This window comes from Botrytis cinerea, chromosome 11 (assembly GCF_000143535.2).
Source record: "Botrytis cinerea B05.10 chromosome 11, complete sequence".
Lineage (NCBI taxonomy): Eukaryota > Fungi > Ascomycota > Leotiomycetes > Helotiales > Sclerotiniaceae > Botrytis > Botrytis cinerea.
This window is the reverse complement of record NC_037320.1, coordinates 692840-713459: the sequence shown is the minus strand read 5'-3', so window position 1 is coordinate 713459 and position 20620 is coordinate 692840. Positions and strand designations below refer to the sequence as shown.

At 43.2% G+C, this 20620-nt stretch overlaps 8 protein-coding genes across 9 annotated transcripts; 3 read left to right on the top strand and 5 right to left on the bottom strand.

The window, feature by feature from the left end:
• The first annotated feature begins 1670 nt into the window (after nucleotides 1–1670).
• Nucleotides 1671–2557, top strand: BCIN_11g02150 (hypothetical protein). Of its 2 annotated transcripts, XM_024695875.1 has the most exons (2): nucleotides 1671–1866; nucleotides 1984–2557. In XM_024695875.1, exons 1-2 carry the CDS (start codon nucleotides 1710–1712, stop codon nucleotides 2460–2462), a joined length of 636 nt encoding a protein of 211 aa, XP_024551675.1. In that variant the 5' UTR covers nucleotides 1671–1709; the 3' UTR covers nucleotides 2463–2557. The 2 variants fall into 2 exon arrangements, with proteins under 2 accessions (XP_024551675.1, XP_001556704.1); XM_001556654.2 differs by having other exon boundaries at nucleotides 1671–2557.
• Nucleotides 2558–2696: 139 nt separating this feature from the next.
• BCIN_11g02140 (hypothetical protein) lies at nucleotides 2697–3926 on the bottom strand. The gene is made up of 3 exons (XM_024695874.1): nucleotides 3514–3926; nucleotides 3076–3420; nucleotides 2697–3000 (listed from the first exon to the last, which is right to left on the bottom strand). The coding sequence occupies exons 1-3, from the start codon at nucleotides 3760–3762 to the stop codon at nucleotides 2926–2928; spliced, it is 669 nt and encodes a 222-aa protein (XP_024551674.1). The 5' UTR covers nucleotides 3763–3926; the 3' UTR covers nucleotides 2697–2925.
• Nucleotides 3927–4471: 545 nt separating this feature from the next.
• Nucleotides 4472–6522, bottom strand: Bcpcm1. The gene is made up of 2 exons (XM_024695873.1): nucleotides 5567–6522; nucleotides 4472–5513 (listed from the first exon to the last, which is right to left on the bottom strand). Exons 1-2 carry the CDS (start codon nucleotides 6314–6316, stop codon nucleotides 4647–4649), a joined length of 1617 nt encoding a protein of 538 aa, XP_024551673.1. The 5' UTR covers nucleotides 6317–6522; the 3' UTR covers nucleotides 4472–4646.
• A 336-nt stretch (nucleotides 6523–6858) lies between these two features.
• On the bottom strand, nucleotides 6859–9700 carry Bcbrf1. Its single transcript, XM_001556651.2, has 3 exons — nucleotides 9059–9700; nucleotides 8798–9006; nucleotides 6859–8747 (listed from the first exon to the last, which is right to left on the bottom strand). Exons 1-3 carry the CDS (start codon nucleotides 9423–9425, stop codon nucleotides 7143–7145), a joined length of 2181 nt encoding a protein of 726 aa, XP_001556701.1. The 5' UTR covers nucleotides 9426–9700; the 3' UTR covers nucleotides 6859–7142.
• Nucleotides 9701–10583: 883 nt separating this feature from the next.
• Bchmt1 lies at nucleotides 10584–12322 on the top strand. Its single transcript, XM_001556650.2, has 6 exons — nucleotides 10584–10723; nucleotides 10789–10802; nucleotides 10857–10876; nucleotides 10948–11057; nucleotides 11112–11443; nucleotides 11522–12322. The coding sequence occupies exons 1-6, from the start codon at nucleotides 10668–10670 to the stop codon at nucleotides 11998–12000; spliced, it is 1011 nt and encodes a 336-aa protein (XP_001556700.1). The 5' UTR covers nucleotides 10584–10667; the 3' UTR covers nucleotides 12001–12322.
• A 301-nt stretch (nucleotides 12323–12623) lies between these two features.
• On the bottom strand, nucleotides 12624–14842 carry Bcmus81. The gene has a single exon (XM_001556649.2). It carries the CDS (start codon nucleotides 14666–14668, stop codon nucleotides 12827–12829), a length of 1842 nt encoding a protein of 613 aa, XP_001556699.1. The 5' UTR covers nucleotides 14669–14842; the 3' UTR covers nucleotides 12624–12826.
• Nucleotides 14843–15800: 958 nt separating this feature from the next.
• BCIN_11g02090 (hypothetical protein) lies at nucleotides 15801–16883 on the top strand (the record flags this gene model as incomplete). The annotated part of the gene is made up of 3 exons (XM_024698311.1): nucleotides 15801–16344; nucleotides 16395–16572; nucleotides 16625–16883. 3 exons carry the CDS (start codon nucleotides 15801–15803, stop codon nucleotides 16881–16883), a joined length of 981 nt encoding a protein of 326 aa, XP_024551672.1.
• An 855-nt stretch (nucleotides 16884–17738) lies between these two features.
• BCIN_11g02080 (hypothetical protein) lies at nucleotides 17739–18110 on the bottom strand (the record flags this gene model as incomplete). The annotated part of the gene is made up of 1 exon (XM_001556647.2): nucleotides 17739–18110. One exon carries the CDS (start codon nucleotides 18108–18110, stop codon nucleotides 17739–17741), a length of 372 nt encoding a protein of 123 aa, XP_001556697.2.
• Between the last annotated feature and the right edge of the window lie 2510 nt (nucleotides 18111–20620).

The following is a 20620-nucleotide window of genomic DNA, read 5'->3' as shown; positions in this document are numbered from 1 at the left end:
GTGATGGATTGGGATGAGATGGTTGCTATATTCTTTGTCTGAGTAGACAAGCAACTGACACGAAAGAAAATATCGAGTATTTCTTTTCATATGCCAAGGAAAAGCTGCGTTTCTGCCAGGTATGAAGAGTAAATTGCTGATTTAGAGGATGTACCTCCAAAATTAATGGCATTGGGAATTGGCAGTCTACAAGAGCAATCACCTGCAATCCTCTCGCCAAGTACACATCTTTGATACTTGTTTTGTAACCGTCACCTATCTGCGAATAATCGTGTTCACCAATAAGCCATGAGTTTTGCGATATATATCACACTCTGTGCTTCGCTTACCACCAAGCATTTCAGAGGCTCAACACAAAAGTCCAAGCAAGAAGGATGATAGTCCGAAGCTTCTTCTGTGGAGAAAACGTACTCGCAGACAAGAATCACTCGACAATGCAGTGCAGAAACCCAAAATACTTTTGAGTAACATAACAATATTAGCATCTGATGAAAAGTCCAAATAGATACCAAGATATCATTTTCTTACATCAGTGATAAAAATCAAAAACTCTATAATCACAACAAGAAACCTCTATCCATCAATCTAGCATACAAAAAACAGTACCTTCTTACATACCCATATAGTTCTGCAGCCCGTGTTCACTCTTTTCCCGACCATATGCACAACCGGAAAGACACACCACAGCAACCTCACCCCACGACAAAGAAACACACCTTAATTTTTCCAACTCTTCCAAGCCTTTCTCTCTGATTTTCGATTTTCAACTTTTCCCATTACCGTAACGATATATGTATGTCTGTATGTATACATGTACCTCGATCAACAAACCATAAGTGACCACCTCGCCAGCACGTCCAGCAACCGTATCTATGATTCCGTAGCGAAAATCCCCCCTTACCTTCCTCCCTCAAACTTCCTTCCCCCAACTATAAAAAAAAAGGAAACCACGAATTAAAACGCGCGCAAAAATATAATCCAAGGCCATAGATTATCCATATGAAGCAGGTATCTCGGTAGCAGATGTGAGATATACTCTCCATCTCATCTCAAAACAAAAACAAACAACACCGATAAAAACACTCTCACGACGCTGGTGAAATCTTCTCATAAACAGGTCCATATTGCGAAAGTGATGATATACGTAACTACATATATCGTGAAATCTCGGCTCCACATCGGAGATACTAGATGTCCAAGTCCATGCGGAGAAATGGCCGCGTCAGCGTGCAATTAATAATATAAAGTGCTAGCCAGGCTTAGCTTGACCCTTCGGTCCCGACAGGAATTTGCTATGCGTAAGGAGAACAACATAGATAGGTCGAATTCAATAACATCTTGGGATAGAAAAGGATCCAGACCGTGGAGTTGCGGTGAATCAATGGTAGTTGTTCGATGAAATTGCGTCAGCTTTTTCGGTATATAGCAATCAGCGCAAAATTGAGGACCCGGCACTCTTACATACATACATACATACCTACATAAGTAAATAAGTATTTCCCTGCTCGAGTAGGTAGATGGATAAGTTTTCCCATTCGAATTTCATTACCTCCCGTCCCAAATTCCCCCAGTAAAACATCGCCATCCTGCTCTATTTCCCACGAGAACCGAGAACCATACATATTATCTCGAAGCAGCACGACGAAGAAACGAACCAAATCCGAGAAGAAGAAAAACAAAACAAAAAAAAAACAAAACTGTCAAACAAAATGCGCCTCTCGACTCTTCCTCTTGGGATAGCGACAGTTTGCGCAGCTCTCACATGCGCCCAGACACCAGCTGATAGCTGGCCAAGTACATCGCGTAACATCGGGTCTGCATTTCAAAATATAACTGTCACGCCTGGAAAATGGATAAGTCCTTCTGGTACGCTCCCTGCATCTCATCTCATCTCATCTCATCCCATTCCACCCCTCCCCCCCCAAATAAAACAAAATAAACCCCTCCAATCCCCAAACCCCAACTCCCTCTCACACCTCCTAGACGTAACCAGCCAACCCACGATCTACCTCACCACCCCCCTCAACCCCAACCCCAACCCCAACGCCAGCTACATGCTATTGATGCTCGACCTCTCAATCCCCTCCTCCGACGTAACCACAGCCTCCCTATACTCGACTCTCACTCCCGGACTCGCTCCCAACACAACCACCCGCCTCCACTGGTGGCAAGGAAACTACACTCTCGCACCCTCATCCTCCTCCTCATCCCTCAACCCCCTTTTCCTCAACTCCACCAACAGCATAGCAGCATACACGGCGCCGCGACCACGCGACAGTACAAACCACACTTATGCATTCTACATGTTTGCGCAGCCGGCGAATTATTTCGTGGGAGAGGAAGCGGCGAATGGAACGTATTATGAAGAGACGACGGAGGCAAGATTTAATTTCTCGCTAAAGGCGGTGGTGGAGAGCGTGGGGGAGCCGGTGGCGGCGAATTGGTTTGTGAGTAGTGCGTGATGTGATGATAAGGGAGTGGAGTGTGGGGTGTGGGGGATATAGGGTGGATAGGTGAAAGTATTCCATTCTCAGATGATAATTTCCTATCTAATGCATAGCCCCTGTTGTAGATGAAGACGAGATACATGAACATTATCTTTGGAGACACTTGACTGCTCTGACAATTTGATCCGAGCCAACTTCTCCCTCGATCATGGGGAACTCGATATTGAGTGGTCTGCAGGTTTGTCACACTGTTTTAAGAGAAGTATTTGTACCAAAATCATTTTATAATTTATACTCAGGTATAGTGCTGCCCCTCAATCTCATAATCTCGTAATCTCGTAACTCCATAACCCCATAACATAACAAGAAACTAATAATACCCTCATACACCAATAAACTTATACACTCGTTCGTGCACACTGTCCCATACCTATCTCTCACTATCGGGCAACCTTCCCTTCATTCATTGATTGCCCTTCTAAGCATTCTCTCCATCATTCTTTGGCACACTAACGACAACGGGGACAACCACACTATTAAGATTTCGAAGTGCCTACGCATCGCCACCATTAGCAAAATTCACTTTACCCTCACCAAGGCATCCACCAGAAAGATAAGATAAACTCACCTTGACAAAAAATCCATCACTGGGCACATTTCCATTCCACGCATCCTGGACCTTTGTAATCTTTCCCTCTCCACCCGGTTCCTCCGTCCAAATACTCACCTTACTCTCAATAGTCTGTGACATACCCCCCTTTAAAACATATTTTGTCTTTAAATCCATCTCGATTGGATTTCCAGCACTCGTTACCTCATGTCCGAGACGTTCTATATTGTTACAAACGGCTTTGAGTCCGAACCATTGAGCAGAATATTGTTTGCGTCCTTCAGCATTAGTGATTTGATCGGCGAAGACGGCAGTGTCAGACCAAAGGGATAGTTTTTCGAGGGAGGGAAGACCTGCGAAGAGCTTGGGAGACGTTAGTTTCTTAGAATGAGCACGAAGACTGGAAAGAAGAGCAGGTAAGGCAAGGGAAAGAAAGGGAAAGAAAGAAAACCATACATCTAAAACACTCCCCACAATGACCTTCTGTTTCCGATTCAACTCCACCCCCGGTGCCGTCTGAATATTCGTATTCTGAATCCCCAACTCAGCAAATCCCTCTTTGCCCACACTTCCCGAATTTGCATGCGCAGAGCCCGAAGTCGTGCTATACAATCTACTTCCCATGCCCGAATCTTTCGAGCCCCTGCGGCCTGAATCCTTGGAGCCTCTACGGACGGTATCGGCACTGGGGATTCCTGACGACATGCTGAAGATTGTGTGCTTGGTGTATGAGATTGATCTTGGTGTTGATGTATCGAAAGAAGGTGTAGCAAAGTACGAAATTGGTGTAGTAACTTTACTTCCAAAAGTAATCTTTCTCGCAGATGAAGATGTAGAAGTAGAAGCAGAAGATGTCTTTTGTAGAGATCTTGCCAGCGAGGAACGCATTAAGTACTACGTGCTTGAGTGTGATGATGATTTGGGTAGGAACGTTGATGAGGGGATAGATAGTATGGGATTGAGAAAGAGACGTGGAATGGCTATACCTACCTGCCTTTTCTATTTATTATATATTTATAAATCACGTACTACTCGTGCCTGCCTAGTATTTACAGCCCCAAATGATGATGTAAGGCAAGAAAGGTGTATTGAGGGGCAATTGACTATCCACCTATCCATCTACATCTAGATGCTCGTAAATCGATACGAGTCTTGACATCATTGATGTTTAACTCCGGAAGGGGTATGGTGCGTGTTTTACCCCACACGAACTCCCCAAAGCTCCCATCATTAGTCCGATCAAACATTAACCGCCGTGATATCAGATTACGGACCTTTCCCAGATATTACCTAGTAAGTACTTGGGTATCACAATGGCTACACAGCAGGAAGAAGAATGGAAGATGGGAGATGGAAGACGGAACGTGGAAGATGGAAAATAGAAAAAGATAACAAAACAAACAGCCTTTCAGTATGAAAAATCAATTGTAATAATGTTATGCTTGCTATCAACTCTATCAATCATGGGTATTTTCCCCATGTATTATCATATCGTCTCAACTCCATTTTTGGTATTCGTATGCGTTGCATATTCGTGATTCATAATATCCTTCCACTCGCAATTGTCCTCCCTTAGTGACCATAAGAGCTTAGCCTTTGATGCTTCCCTCAAGCTTGCACAAGGAAGCTACCTTGCTTGCAAGATCATCAGCTTCACTTCTTGTGGCAGCTTCGGCATATACTCTCAAAGCATCTTCCGTACCACTTGCTCTTGCGAAACTTCTACCATCCTTGAATTTGGCGACAAGTGCATCGATTTGTTGTTGTGTACCTTGTGGTTCGACGAGTTTTCTCTCAGCATCAGTTGTCTTGAATACGTTTCTATCGGCAACTTCAACTCGGACAAGACGATTGGGCAGGTCAATGTAGGTAGAGTCCCATTCTTTAGGTGTCCAAGACTTGTGGGCGAGGATTGTCTCAACCAGTAACATATCAGAGAGTGCATCTCCAACAGTTTGGTTGATCAAATCAGTGAGGGCACGGAGAGTCTCCAAGGCGTTGGCCTGAGCAGGAGATTCTGGGGTCGTGCTAGCAAATACTTTCAAAGCCTGTTGTGAGAAGACCACAGTGCCGTGGCCATTTGCTTCGAAGTAAACACCAACGTCGAATTTTGTAGCCGCGTGATGGAGCCATTTGACACCAGTAGGAGTACAAACGACAGGAAGCTTCAAGGTTTTCTCAACATACTTTGTACTAGCACCATTGGCGTAAGCAGTCTGTACGACACCGATTCTCAATTCATCTGCCAATCCAGCTTCTCTAGCAAGATCGCCAATGAATGAAGCTGCAAGTGTAGCAATTCTATCGCCATCCAATAGACGGAAACCATGATCGGCATCATTGAAATAATAAATGATTCTGTCAGCATCTCCATCTAATGAGCAGCATCGATCATTGTTTCCAGCTTTCGATGAAGGAGGAGCTCGTTGTTTGGTCTTGACGAAATCGGCACCGCACTGTGAAATATAAAAATTAGTGACTGAAATCAAGCACCATGGATTTTACTGACCTCGTGGTTTAAGCTCTCTGCCTTCAGAACATCATCATTAAGTACTTTGATGTCGAGAATTCCCTTTGGTAGATACTTGATCAACTCAGCCAATTTAGGACCTCCAACGCCATTGGCACAATCGACAGTGACTGAACCAGTAGCCTTCTTTCCCTTCATAGCTCTCTCGAAAGCCTTTGCCAACTTCTCATAGTATCCAACCTCACTAACATCTCCATAAGCTTGTGGTGTACCCTCAGTGTTCGTGCATCTAGTCAAATAATGCAATTGAGGTGTGGTAAGCAACTTGTAATCCGTGTAATCTGTTCCCGTCGCCTCAAGAGCATCGATAAGAGCCGCTACCAATTTTGGTCCCGAAGGTCTAGTATCTCTGGCATAAATAACTCTCGCAGGAGTTTCCGGGTTTATTTTCAAATCCTTCTCCAACTTGCGATAGACGTTTACCACATCCTCATTCTTCGCATTGGCCAACTGTGTACTGTATGCCTCCCAACTGTTCTCCAACATTTCGCCCATCGGATCAACCAACTTTACACCGTTATCCTCAGGTGGGTTGTGCGACGCCGTAATCATAACTCCGATGGTTTGACCGCCCAGTTTGCGCGATCGAAGAGCAGCGACGAGACCAACGCGAAAGACGACCGAATCAAGAAGATTGGCCTTCATACGAAACCCCGCGGTTCCATATTGGAAAACCCGATCGGCAGGTTTGGGGTGCTTGTTTGAAGCTTCGAGAATTTTGGCATCCATATTGTCTGACTTGATGAGGAAGAATAAGGACCTGTAATTGAATGAAAGACTGGGGGAGAGAGGAAGATTATACGAGGACTGTAAGATCCCGATATAACTATCCAGTATGGGGCGCTCCAGAATGCGTGCGTTTATTCCTGGTTCTCCTTTTCCTATTACCTTATAAGTATTCAACGTACTGTTGTTGAGATTTGTCTATGCGTTTCTATGCGTTGGACATAAAATTTGAGGGGCTGACATTATTAGGTAGGTAGGTACACCAGTGGAGGTATTTATTAATTTATGTTCTATTTAAAGATTCACCGATTCTGTTTGGAGCTGCATAATTTGCGCATAAAATCGCGCAAGGTGGTGACCTTCAGCTGTTATGAAGTTTATGCTGCGATGCGTGTTAGTAAGCAAGTTCCCACGTTATATGAGCGACTAATAGGTGCGATCCTAACAACTCTGACCTCATAGGGCGACTTGGCTGGATATCTGACAGGTAACGATGGTACTTTGCCATTCGAAAGCCCCGTCATTATTTGGCATCAGAGTTGGATTGAGTTTATGTGTGTAATTATTTCTCTTGTTTGTCTTGAAGCTATTGTATTCTACAGGTAAAATATTCGGAAAATATCTGTCTCGCCGTCCAGATTATGCACCATTGCTCAGTTGCGCAATATCCTGTGAAACTCCTCTACCATATGCAGTGAACGCCCAGTTACTCCGTCGATGCATGAATATGTGCAAAAGATGCCCCTTTTATAATTGTCCATCCCACAAGAATTATCACCTCCACCCCACTTCCCCGAATGAGATCGAAGGCCTGTGTTACAGTGAACACTTAACCATACAACTCATCCTCATCAATGTCACCCATACCCATTGCGTCGTCTTCATCGTAGTCGTCTTCATCATAACCATTACCATTCACTTCACCTCTCCAATCGTCACCAGTCGGCTCATTTGTCTCATCAACCTCTTCTACGATTTCCTCCTCACCATCAACAATACTACCTGCAACTGAGCCAGGAGCCGTGGATGCATCTCTACTTGTAACTTTGCTTCCCGTAGCGACACTGCCAGGTCCAGATCTAGTGCCCACAGTCTTGAAAATATCTCTGATAGCTTCATAGTTGATCTTCTTACTCCAACTTCTTTCCTTCATTGCGTTGACAGCTGCTTCTGCTGGTGTACTAGCTACACTGGTTTGCCCTTCTCCAATTCTTGGCTTCTTCTTTCTCGCTCTAGTAACCTTTGGTGGTCCCATAGCAGCCTTTCTCTTTTCGAAATCCTTTTGTTGTTGTTTGCGAAGCCAATCTTTATTCGCATTGAGCCAAATTTGTTCCTTCTTAGCAACTTCAGCATCAGGTAATACGCAATTCATGACTTCTTCGTCATCAGCAAATTCATCTTCTCCGATGTGAGTATCCATGCTGACATATTTTTGAGGGTGGTTGGCTTCCGCGTAGAGAAGGTGGATATGTGCTTTCTTTTGGGCTATAGCGAAACTGATTGCATGCTCCTGAGTATGTGGGTCAGAAACCATTTCTGTAATTTGTTGCTCGAGTTCGTCTTCTACCGCGAGCCATTCCTGTGGCATTTCGATGGCAGGTTCATCATTTCGTGGACGACCGGGGCCTCTAGTGGGTGCACCGGCGTGTTCTTCGAGCTCCTTTGCAGCTTCTGCATCAGCAGGCTCAACGTCACCAAACTCAGCAACAAGTTTGTTGAACGAGGTACCTGATTCATCTTCAATGGCATCGTCCAAAAGTTGTGGATCGATATTTTCCTCTAGGGAGGTAGGGATTGCAGGAACAACAAAGCCATCGGCATCGCGTCTGACTTCTGCTGGTGGTACAGGAGCTCCAGATGTAGACTTTTGTCTCTTATTGATTCCGTCGTTCTCCTCTTCAGAATCATCCGCATTGTCTTCTTCGGCTTCGGTGGATTTGCCCTTGCCCTTTCGCTTGCGTTTTTTCTTCGTCTCTTCCATTTCTTTGAGGTAGGCTTCAGACTTTTGGTAGAAGGAAGGAGGGTCGTGTGCAGACTCTAAGAACTCGTTGTTGAGAAATTCTTCGACCGTAAGAGCACTACTTGGTGTTCTCTTGAATTCCTCCAAACGCTTCTGAATAGTGGCTGTTGTGACTTTGACGACATAGACCACTTCGGTGACTGTTCGACGAAAGTTATTCATTCGCGCCGCTAGGATTAAACAAGCACCACAGACACCAGAAGGTCTTCTTCCCATTACCATCCAATCCAGACTCATTCTTCGAACCATACGAATTGCATCATCGGCGACCTTTTCGGTTTGTTCGTAGAACTCGAGTTTGGAAGCGAATTTCCAAATCAGATCCTCGGGAAGAACTGGTAAAATGCCATCCGTGGCTAATGAAATCTGTTTGTGGAGAGCTTTGAAATATTTACCGAGTGTGAATACATTAACCTGTGATTGTCAATAAAATGTCGAATGATATGAGAAGAATCCGAACATACCTGAGACTTGTCGGCAAAATCAATAAGCATAACTCTGCATGGCTGTTCCTTTCTACAGGCACTATACAAGCAAACTGCTGCCACGAGATCCGTTCTTCGACCTTGAATAAAATTGTTCATTGATGCAAGTTTGAAAATTTGGTGACCAACACCGATAACTTGGTCTGAGATTCCTAGTTGATTTGCTAAAGCTTGCATGATACGTTTTCCTGCGTGATATTAGCTTCAAGCAAAGGAAATAGGGGTCTCGTCAGCACTGACCTTCGCGAAGAGTATTCTCCTTATTACTTTCACCACCGCCAGCTCTTCTAAAGGCAGGTCCCATGGTTTGGGCACCACCTTGATCCGCGCCAACATGACTTCCTTGAACAATTGCAGCACCACTGCTGCTTTCTCCGAATTGAATTTCCGAAACAATATTTGAATCGTCAACCACAGTACCACAGTTGTGACATACACCATCTTCGATTTGAGGTTTAGTACATTGTGGATTTGGACACGCCGGTCTTGGTTTGCCTCTTGCAGCACCCACAGCAGCTTTTCGAGAGAGTGCAGTAGGTGCTTTGATTGGCTTCATGTTCCTCAAAGGATTGGGCCGCGCCAACGGTACTTTTGGTCGTGGAGGCATTGGGACGGGGAATTTTGAAGAATTGAAGAATTAAAAATTGATAAAGGCGACCAAGTGTAAATTTACCCCTCTACCCCGCGATATTCCTCTCCTACCCCCTAATTAGACCGAATCAATTCTCGTCGTCGCAAAGCAAATGGTCAAGCATCAATTGCTACACGTGATAGTAGTATGTGCTCGATGGAAAGGATTGGTTGGAATATTTGTTTTGATGGCGACGTGGAAAGGAAGAGTTGAGTTGGGTGTTGCTGCGTGGAAGGTTGCGAAGGTTTTTCAAAAAGAGAGAATGGATTTGTGTTGTTTTGGCGTAGTGGTTTGCTAAATGAACTCGCCCTTTTTTTCACCATTCGATGGTGGGGTACGGAACAAGCTAAGCCGCTTTCGTCGATTTGACGAACAGAAATATTCACAACTACAGAACGGTTGGGTGTAAAAATATGTAGAAAATTCTGAGCGGTTAAGGATTCATATCTTGATCGATGCATCCGTTTAGATTTGAGATCACGCGAAGTCTTGGTGATTTACGAGATCTTTTATACCCAGGATAAGTTGGAGCGAGGGAAGGGAAAGGAGGAAGGAAGAGAAGAAAGCATTGAGAACAAGGTTAAGCTCCGACTTTCCGTTGCCCTCCTCTCAGTTAGTGTAACCCGAGCCAGAACTGTTCGTAGTCTTCGAGCTATTGCTTCGGAGGTGGACGAGACGACTGCTCGACATGTGAGATGATTGCTATAGCGATGTCAAAATCTTAATGTTGCATTCATCCAAAGCAACGATGATGAAGCCGTCGCTGCTATCATCTCTGCCACCGCCTATGCCTGTCTATCTATATATACTTGGGCAGCTAAGGAGTGTGATGATCATGATATATATATATACATATACATATATATATACATCGTAGACCTGCGAATCTGTGCGATGAAAAATCACTAGGGAGAATTCTGGATTCCTTGTGTTTTTCCCCAATAACTTTTCCTCAAAATGTTGTTCTGCCCTACCTAAAAATAATCTCCGATGTCTCAAAGAGGAAGGCGGTGGCAAAATATCGGCCGCTTGGTGAGAAAAAAATCCCTGCATATTGAGACATTTTGGTTGTTTTATCAACCTTGAAATCTCTTGAATAAATACAAACATTTTATCCTTTTTCTCTTTTCTCTACACCCTCCCATCACCTTTACACTTTCTTCTTCTTCTTTCTCTATCATCTTTTGTGCTCCTTCCAAGCACAATACAAACATAATCATGGCTGACGATCCAATGAAGGGATTGGAGCATTCCGAGGCTCATTACTTCAACAGGTGAATATATACTCTTCAATCCAATCTTTGCCGATAAGAACGCTTTATACTAATCTGCGACATAGTTACAACCATCATGGTATGCAAAACACTCAATACGATACCAAAGGAAAATGCTAATCAATATTCAAAGGTATCCATGAAGAGATGTTGGTATGTGACTTACAAGCAGGAAAAAAGCTGCTTCTCTCAAACTTTACCCCGCTTGCTAACCATGTAAATAGAAAGATGAAGTCCGCACTCGATCATACATGAATGCTATTGTGCAAAACAAGCATCTTTTCAAGGACAAGATTGTTCTTGATGTAGGATGCGGTACCTCCATTCTCAGCATGTGTGTATTTTCCTTTCCAGCATCTCAAATTTCCAGAAACTGATAGAATGAAAGGTTCGCCGTCAAGGCCGGCGCCAAACACGTTATCGGTGTTGATATGTCCACCATCATCGAAAAGGCCCGTGAGATTGTCGAAGTCAACGGCATGTCCGACAAGATTACATTGCTTCAGGGAAAGATGGAGGAGGTTGTACTTCCATTCCCAAAAGTTGACATCATCATCTCTGAATGGATGGGTTACTTCTTGCTCTATGAATCCATGTTGGATACCGTTCTCTACGCTAGAGACAAGTACCTTGCGCCAAATGGTCTGATTTTCCCAGATAAGGCTACTATCTTCATGGCTGGTATTGAGGATGGAGAATATAAGGATGAGAAGATTGGATGTAAGTTGCTTTTCTTGGGGGGGAAGATTTTCACATGGCGAACATTTTCTTGAATGTACGCATACTAACGTGTAAAAGTCTGGGACAACGTTTATGGCTTCGATTATTCTCCTCTCAAGGCTACCGCTCTCACCGAACCTCTCGTCGACACCGTCGAGATTAAGGCTGTCGTTACCGACCCTACCGCAGTTCTTACCCTCGATCTCTACACATGCACCAAGGAAGATCTCGCTTTCTCCTCTCCATTCAAGCTTGATGTTCGTCGTAACGATTTCGTCCACGCTCTTATTGCATGGTTCGATATCGATTTCACTGCCTGCCATAAACCTATCAGATTCAGCACTGGTCCTCACACTAAATATACTCACTGGAAACAAACTGTTTTCTATTTGAGAGAGGTCTTGACTGTTGAGCAAGGAGAGCAAATTGTTGGACGATTGGACAACAAGCCAAATGAAAAGAACCCAAGAGATTTGGATGTTAAGATTCAATACAAATTGGAGACTACAGATCCATTAAGACAAGCTGAAGGAGGTGCTGAATATAAGATGTGCTAGAGAGCTCTTCCAAATTCCTAAGTAATGAAGGAGGTAAGAGACTTTCGCGGCTGAGAGCGCAGTCTCTTTGAGGGAATTTAATTCTCTCATTTGTCAATCAAGAGATGATTTGATAGTTCTATGACTGAACTGAACTGGGTATTTCCTTTGGCGTCAAAGATGGACCCATTCAAGATGAATAAATGGTTGGTTGGATGGGAATAACGAGATCTTAGATATGGGCTCAAGATCTTAAGAATCATAGCATTGCATTGTAGCGCAAAATAGCAAGCGAGCTACGTAGTTGATGATATCTAAATGCAAATAAAAGCCATGAAAGACAAAACCTTTTCCTCGATGTACGTGATATGAATGTAATGATGGTATTATACACTTTATGCAATGGCCTAATGAAGAGCTTTTATTCTATTCCTGTTTTCAGACATAGCATGTTCTAGAAAATGAAGGATATCTATAAGCGATCTACTTCAAAGGGTTACACCACTTATCCCGGTATAGAGTCCGAATAACCAAAAACAAAAGCAAAAACACTCAAGCCTAGCTTTTCAGAAAGGTGTGAGATAAATGGGCAGGTAAGTGAAGTTTCTTTTCTTCAATCACCCCTCCCCCAGTTCATCTAGTCATGTCTTTCTTCCCCTATTCCAATTATTCTTAACGCGCCGCGACGGATAAGCTAACTCCAAGCACGATCCTGAGCCTCCGCACCATTTTCGTTTCCCATATTTTCCTTTAATCATTTGTCTCTATTCTCTGTCACTATCTCCCTGTCCATCATAGCGTGGAAAGTATACCCGGGGGATCCTCTCCCACCCCACCTCAACACAACTCAAACAACACCCCCCCAAACCTCCGCAATGCGCGCGCTCAACGCACCCTGTACCTTCTTGTTACCCACCAGGGCACCGATCTCATTTGAAACCATTTCTCTCCTTCTTTTCTTTCCCGCTTCTTCGGGGTCGAGGAGGAGAAGCGCAGGGCCTTTTCCTTTCGATTTGGGTTTGGGTTTTGCGGCGTCGCTGGCGTGGATTTCAGCTCCTTCGTCGGTGTCGAGATTTTCAAACGCTTCTAGGAATGCTCGAGGGGTAGCCCATCGCTTCTGGATCTCGATGGCCTTGCTGGCTGTGACGCCCCTGGTTCGCATGAGCATTTTGAGAAAGATGTCTTTGAGAGTTAGGTTTTGCGATTTGCTGGATAGAGCGTCGAAGGCGTCGAATGTGATGTTGTATTCTCGATTGGGTTGTGTTTTCCGAAGATGTTGCATCAAGGGAGTGTAATTTTTGACGGATAGTACTTTTGTAGGGATGACGTAGAGGGGGTTTTCTTCGTATTGCTTCTTGAGAAGTTTCGTCATGCGCTCGATGTAGTTGAGACTTTCACCCAGATCGAGAGTTTGCTTCACGTGGATCCCATCTTGAACCATCATTTTGGCAATGGAGGTTGTGATTCCATCGCCCCACTTGTCCATTATGTCGGCGTCGATCTTCTTTTGTTCGACTAGGTATTTGACGTTGGTGATACTGGATCGTTTGAGACGGAATTTTTGCTCTTCGTATCGACCGTCTTTTATAGATCCAATGAGATCATCGAGTCTTTTGCGCTCCATAATGTAGTCTAGCATGATGAGGTTAGAAGCTCCAAGATTGAGCCATTTGGCCTTGTCTTCGCGGACACGTGCTACCCAGAGGAAATCGCCGAGGGGGAGAGCGCGGACGGAATGGGGAACGCCCATGCTGGCTAGCTGATTGGGGATTCCATCGCGGTCTTTCTTGCTGGCTACTTCGCGGTTGTCGAGGATGAGTTCGACGGTGAAGGTACCGGGGCGTAAGATGATGGGTTCAAAAGTTGGGATGCTCGTAGTTTCTCCATTGGGTATGTCTGGAATGTTGGGATTTGATTGAGATGATGGACGGGATGGAGAGTTGATTTCTTCGAGTTCAGAATCGGAGTCATTGTCTCGGTTTCTTGTGGCTGTATTGGATGGACCTGCTGCGACAGGTTGGAAATCATGTGCTCTTCCCAATGTAGGGTCACCGCTAGCTTTGATGGTATCGGCAAGATCCCATCCCTCATCCGTGAGATAATACCTGCTTGCTGGATTCTTCTTCGTGTACACAAAATCCTTATTGATCAATGTCTTCATAGAATTCCATGCCGTGAAAAATTCGCTAGGTCTTGTCTGTGTAAAAGAAGTATCGCAAAAAGGTTCTGCTAAAGCGATAATCTCCTCCTTAGTAATTCCTATTCTGCTATTTCGTGGTTGTGTTCCCAAAGCCAACATGATAGCATAAGCGCCCGATCTCAATTTCGGAACATAGGGCTTAGACTTCCTCGCTTTCTTCGGTGAAGGCGAAGGCGTCACAGATTCTCCACCGTCATCAACAGCGACCGATTTTCTTTCTTTGCCCCTCGGCTTCTTAGGCATAGCAATACCCATCTCATCGCAATATTTCTCAAGACTATCGGTCAATCTCTTCGCAAGACCCTCTCCGAGTCCATTCAAGCATACTGCTTCACTAGGGTGATCAAATCGCATAGGACAGGCTTTCATTGAATCGCGAGCTTTTTTGACGGTCGGAAGAGACTTGTATCCCCGTTCTTGTGCTTCGACGACCCATTCTTCAAGCCACTTGAGCAGTAACGGATTCCCGCATTCAACTGAAGGAGGCATTTTGTATGTCTGATTGATGATTACAATTGGAGGTACAAGGCAAAACTGGGAATGTGAAGGCGAAAAACAAGTTGTAGGAACAATTTTGTGGCGATTGCTCAATTAGGGAAATTCAAATTCTCATGCAAGAAATCAAGCTTTGCGATGGCAGCCCGTGAATTTCTAGTTATTATCTTGAATAGATGATAGGGTAGCGACAGTCAATGACAAGTGAGAGGAAGACTTACAAACAAAATTGAAGATATTCAGCCGACGCGACAACGGAAATAATCGCGGCCGATTGCGCGCAGTCACGTGCTTATTGACATGCCATCCGTCCTCCATCAGATCCTTCTGTTGCGCACATTCCCATTCTACTCAAACATACCTTTGTACCATATTTGGCAAAGCCGCCACTTCATATCAACTTGCAGACTCGTCAAATGGCAGTGTAATCCAAGTGGATCATTTAACATCTCCAGGCGGACGCTTCAGAGATTTCATCAATGTCGCATTTTCCGCAGAACAGGAGATCTATTTGTGGCCATCGTTGCGGGCAGTTTTATTGTCCTTCTTCGAATCTGAACTTCCTCATTGATTCTCTAAAGCAAGGGAAATTGACAAACTTCAGAATGCAAAGTGGTCCAAATATGACTTACCTTGTCAAATAATGTCAGTGGGACTAGGCCGACCAGTGTCAAACTCTTAGGATAAGCATCATCTGGTCTGTAAAGTATTCACCGATATTAGTTGTCGAGGCCTGCTTGCGAATTTCTCACAAAATTCTACTACCGAGTTGGTAGTCAATGGTTCAAATGACTTTCTTGAGGCCAGAAATTCCACATCCAAGAATATATCGTACTCGATTTTCTACAGAGAAAATGTGTCTCTAAGCACTGGTATCTGACAATCCAACTGTTGGATATCAGAAATCCCTGTTATTTATGTAAATATAACAAGTCTTGCATCCCAATAATGATATCTTATGGTCATCTCACATGATGACCTGTTCTGACAAGCTCAGGTCTTGAAGAGCCCCACTTCTCACCTCTTCTTTTCTTGGAGCTGAATATGCAGAGCGATTTTGACCTATATGTATAAAATAACACAAAGATCATCCGTTCGTCCTTTTGAAAGACACAAATAATTTAAAATGTCTTTCGCGATCCTCCCTTCCAAGCCACAGGCTCCAATTGCTTACAAGCTTGTTGAGAACCAAAATAACAATCCGGATTCTCCACTCATCGTATTCATTAATGGTCTTGTGCTACCCTCTCTATCATGGAATCCCACAATTGCTCTTCTTCAACAGTCCACTAGTTCCGTAAAGCCAAACATTTTGACATACGATCGCTACGGTCAAGGTGCCACGACCTCTCAAGATCCAGCCGACAACATACCAGGAAAAGACCCTGGATATGGTCATGATTTGAACGACGCAGTTAACGATCTCCACGAGCTAATTCAAATCACCGTCCCGACAAACCCCAAGCTTTTACTCGTTGCAGCTAGTATCGGTGTTCATATCGCTCGAACCTACGCTCATAAATATCCAGCCACTGTGGAAGGTCTCTTGTTCCTTGATTCAAACATCGGCAATGCCGAAGCTACGGATCTCTGGCCAAATCCTCATACTCCTGATTTTATAGAGAGCGATGTTTGGGAGATGACTGTACGCTGGAGCAATACATTGAAGCGTACGCTAGATTAGTGCGGACCTTCAACGCTGATGTTAAGAGTCCCGAAGGATTGGATAGAAGAAACGTCTTGAAACTTCTACCCAACCCTTCCTCTCCAAAACTCCAGGGGTTGAATGGCAAAGGGCCATGGTTGAAGATTGTTGGGCATGACCCTGACCGTTTCGCAGAAGAGATGTGGAGGATGTTAAAGATTCCCAGGAGTATTAATAGGAAGTATACTCAACCGTAAGTTCTCCCATTTTTTTAAGGATGGTACAATGGATTGACAAATTTGCAGTACATGGCAAAAATATAATGAAGGGCTGTTGAATCTCACCGGTGCTGACCGCTCAGTAAATGAAGTTCTTATTGCTCCAGGTTGTGGTCATTTTATCCAGAAAGATAATCCTCAGTTCGTTGCCACACAATTGGAGGATTTACTTTCGAGGATTTACTTTCGAGGATTTAGATTCCAAATTTTAACTTTTGGACCAAATAAAATAGGCGTGAAACTCAATGCGAAACCACCGACAACAGATTACAAAGAAATCAAGTAGTCCTCAAAGAAAATGGTTGGGATGATGGGAAAAAAATCTGGAAAATATCGTGATCAATGTGTTCAATAATCCAGCTTGTTTAAGACGTTTGGGCATATAGTCTGGATTTTCAAGATGTTTGGACTGCATACGTTCTGGATGTTACAGCAAAAGCTTCATAATATCATTTTTTTTAGAAAAAAAAAAAAGATTTTAAATAAATTTTCTTTTCGAAAAACTTGTGACATTTTGAGCCCACCAGTCCAAAATATTGGGAGTGTACAATCTTCAAAATTTGCCTGAAAAACTGCATGAGAACTTCCTGGAAAATTGGACACACTGGTTATCATTCCAATACGTTTATTATCATCCACTCAAAGGTTTCGGAAGAGAACTCTAATTCTGTTATTACATATCCTAAGAATTGTCAAATCTGAAAATCAAGCTTTATATCTATAAGAACCTTCCTGCCCTGTAAACTGGTCACTAGGGGGGAAACAGGATTTCAGAGGTTTAAAGCTATGGTTAGCTCATCCCATCGTCTTCCAATTAGACCCAATGAAAGGGAACTATATGAATATGTTGCACATCTAGAAATACAATGCACAGGCCTCATCCTGGCAAGCGCCCTCTAAGTCTCCTAGTAGAAGGTCTCTAGGTCAGGACCATTTACAAGATTCTACGCTTTTGAAGTCTTTATTGGCCTTTAATGAGCCTTATCTTGCCCACACAGCTCACGAAGCTCACATATGCATAGGAAGATAGATTTTGTTTGAAGTAAAAGTTTGCTATTTCCTATTTACTTATTCTGCACCGCGGTTTTGATGCTCTTTTTAAACCTAATTCAAAGCCTCAAATCGACGGTTTAATCTCCTTTCATTTGCTGCATTCCAGTCTTCCATTACCATATTTCCCTGAATCTGATGAATAGCTCCTGTTGTCTCTTTGTTCCTTAATTCTAGCCTCTTCAATGCGGCGCTCCTGGAGAGTTGGGCCTGGGATTAAAACAACTCTTTCAATCTCGACGTCACTGTTATTATCATCATCGCTCGGATCAATATCAACAAACTTGATATCTTCCTCAGCTTCCTCCTCAGGAAGCACACCCCAAGCGCGTAAGCAAAGCACATATCGAATTGTATCACAAGGAAGCTTAGCTGTATGCTTAGTGACTAACAATCCTGCAGCGCTAGAAACACGCTGGGAAGGGGTGGTGGAGATGGGTATTGCTGAATAATCTTTCCACATTTGGAAAAGAATTGGGAAGCTATGTTGATACTTGATCCATTATTTAGTTGCATCTTCAAGAGAGCTTTCAACTCTTGAAATGTGAGCCATTTTGAGATATCCGTCTAGCTCTGATTTAGGAGCTGGTGTATGTACCGCAGTGGGTGGCATAAGGCGGTCGAATTCAGCAAACAGATCGATACTAAAGTCATTGTCCGTTGCTGCAGGAATATCTCGAATTGCATATCTGAAGACGTCAAGTTCAAGGTCTCATCCTGGCTAGTGGTTTAGATAGTACCCAGCATGTAAAAAAGTTAGAATCTATCTCATTAATCCCGGCGCCACACGCCAATCCGCGCATTTTCTTTAGCACCACAAATAAGACCATGCAATTTTCAACGTCATCCAGTTACAATCATTAAAATCACTCCTGTTGCACATCTAAAGCTCCAGCTTACAGGGGGTATCCCCACAAGAATATCAGCAGTGTGATACTCTGATTTCTGATCAGTTCAATTAGAATTCAAGTAAACCTACGCTAGTATGTCGTGATTTGATGCTCGAGTAAAAAGTCTAATTCGCAGTGGTAGTTTGATGGCGGCAATTTTATTTCAGATTGGTATATCCTACATTAAATGATTACTTCTAAAAGTGATTCTCTTCTTATTATCTCCAAAGGAGAAACTCTCTCCAAAATACCTACAAATATCTAATAGGAGTATTGCTCTTATAGTTAAGAGTAGTGAAAAACACTATTATTTTAGAATCTAATGGTTTTGAGAGAAATCAAACTAAAACTCCGGTGAATTGATCATATTTTTCAAAGCGATTTTGTTGCAGGGCTAAAAACTATATACAAAAGGATAGTCCCAGCAAGTGGAAATGTAATATAGCGATTCGCTTCCAAGCTATAAGTCTTGGCACAAGACAAGCGCTGCTTATCATTTTAGCTCGAGCTTAATGATTACAAGAATTATTATGATGCGAAGCCCTTAAATCAGAACTAAAGCAATAACATTGATCCTCTGATTTTCATTAAGCACCCTATATCACTCTATGAACATCAGTAACAGTGGAGTAAATTCTTACGAATCCTTCAATCACACTTCTCGAAGGAATTTTGTTGCACATGTGAGCCTGAATGTTACAAGGCCAGCCCCATTAAGCGTACAAACAGGAATGGGCACCCGTACCCTATCCAGGGTATTTGATCTCTTTGAACGGCTATCCTAACCTATAAGAACTCGATGAAGTGATTACCTGGTAGTATTAATGAATACCACAACACTCATAAACAGGAATCATAGAATAATTCTATGCTTATTAATAAGCTTCTTTTATTCTTAAATTATACTACATAATTATACCTATGAACATCATAATACCTAAAGCATATTATGAAATAGTTACTCTGCCCTTTAAAGGTATAGCAGGGTGGTATATTGGCAAGTTTTACCCCGATTTACCTCAGGCATACTATACTATTTGCTCAACTCTGCGTGAAAAAAAAAACTTTGTAACCTACAAATCACCAAAAGAACCTAATCTGGAACAGATAAACAGCGAAACGGTCTCTGATCTAATGATGGCAAGTATAGAACCAATCATGATTTGGAACTCACACAGTAGACTTTGAGACAGTGGCGGTCCATAACTGAATTACTTGATCACAGGTCCTTTCATACAAGTTCGAGGAACTCAAGTGGATAATACATATTCGTCATAAACCCAGAAAATATAGTAACCGGTCATCATAGTTCCTGAATCTAGGACCTTGAATCATTATTGTCCTTACATATTGCCTTGTACAGATACCTCTCGAATCTCGTCTCGCGCTCCCATATTTAAAGTTCACAATCAATCTACTCAGAAATTATTACTGCGGTACAACCACGTATTCCTGTATATATTAGGCTGAATTGGTTTCGTAGCTCGCGACGCTGCCATTCCTACCCGAGTTCCTGGAGGGTATAGAGACATAGTATCTTGCAGATCTCACAAGGACTATTAATAAACGAAAAGGACAACACTTGTGCAGAAAATGGGAGCAATAGGCTATTCTTACTTCGAGGGCATAAAATTGTAAAACAAGGAGGCGAGAGTCCAATATCAGGCGACTCCAGCGCATAATCTCATTACACACTAGCATAGATCAATTCGGCACTCGCATACTCATGAAGAAATAAGAGCGCTAAGTTCGCCGATGTTTTAACAAATATCACATTAATTGACGGTAACATTCCCCGGTGTATCGTACACTAAGTGAGAGAAGAAGCACTGCACGCAAATGGGGTTCAACAAACAACCGGGCCCTTGGATCCCCTATACTATATCCTGTTCTGCCTATGATCAGCCGTAAAACACCATCCCTAGAAAAGAGCCACTCATTTTCTCAGTCCGTACACAATTCCGCCACTTAATATCAACACACTGAGAAAGGCAAATTTAGATCGACATATGTTGATTGCGTTCGCGTCTTGGTCATTACGGTCATTTCGTTCATGTAGAGAAAGCTCGTCTAAAGTTAATGC

Excerpts from the sequence above, each read along its gene's own strand:
- BCIN_11g02150 (XM_001556654.2), top strand. The coding sequence starts at position 1,710 with ATGCGCCTCTCGACTCTTCCTCTTGGGATAGCGACAGTTTGCGCAGCT.
- BCIN_11g02140 (XM_024695874.1), bottom strand. The coding sequence starts at position 3,762 with ATGTCGTCAGGAATCCCCAGTGCCGATACCGTCCGTAGAGGCTCCAAG. Across the intron at positions 3,421-3,513 it reads TTGTGGGGAGTGTTTTAGAT|CTCTTCGCAGGTCTTCCCTC; the intron begins GTATGGTTTTCT and ends ACGTCTCCCAAG. Across the intron at positions 3,001-3,075 it reads GTGATGGATTTTTTGTCAAG|GCACTTCGAAATCTTAATAG; the intron begins GTGAGTTTATCT and ends GGCGATGCGTAG.
- Bcpcm1 (XM_024695873.1), bottom strand. The coding sequence starts at position 6,316 with ATGGATGCCAAAATTCTCGAAGCTTCAAACAAGCACCCCAAACCTGCC. Across the intron at positions 5,514-5,566 it reads CAGAGAGCTTAAACCACGAG|TGCGGTGCCGATTTCGTCAA; the intron begins GTCAGTAAAATC and ends TATATTTCACAG.
- Bcbrf1 (XM_001556651.2), bottom strand. The coding sequence starts at position 9,425 with ATGCCTCCACGACCAAAAGTACCGTTGGCGCGGCCCAATCCTTTGAGG. Across the intron at positions 9,007-9,058 it reads GGAGAATACTCTTCGCGAAG|GAAAACGTATCATGCAAGCT; the intron begins GTCAGTGCTGAC and ends AATATCACGCAG. Across the intron at positions 8,748-8,797 it reads ATTTTGCCGACAAGTCTCAG|GTTAATGTATTCACACTCGG; the intron begins GTATGTTCGGAT and ends TGACAATCACAG.
- Bchmt1 (XM_001556650.2), top strand. The coding sequence starts at position 10,668 with ATGGCTGACGATCCAATGAAGGGATTGGAGCATTCCGAGGCTCATTAC. Across the intron at positions 10,877-10,947 it reads GTATCCATGAAGAGATGTTG|AAAGATGAAGTCCGCACTCG; the intron begins GTATGTGACTTA and ends CCATGTAAATAG. Across the intron at positions 11,058-11,111 it reads GGTACCTCCATTCTCAGCAT|GTTCGCCGTCAAGGCCGGCG; the intron begins GTGTGTATTTTC and ends ATAGAATGAAAG.
- Bcmus81 (XM_001556649.2), bottom strand. The coding sequence starts at position 14,668 with ATGCCTCCTTCAGTTGAATGCGGGAATCCGTTACTGCTCAAGTGGCTT.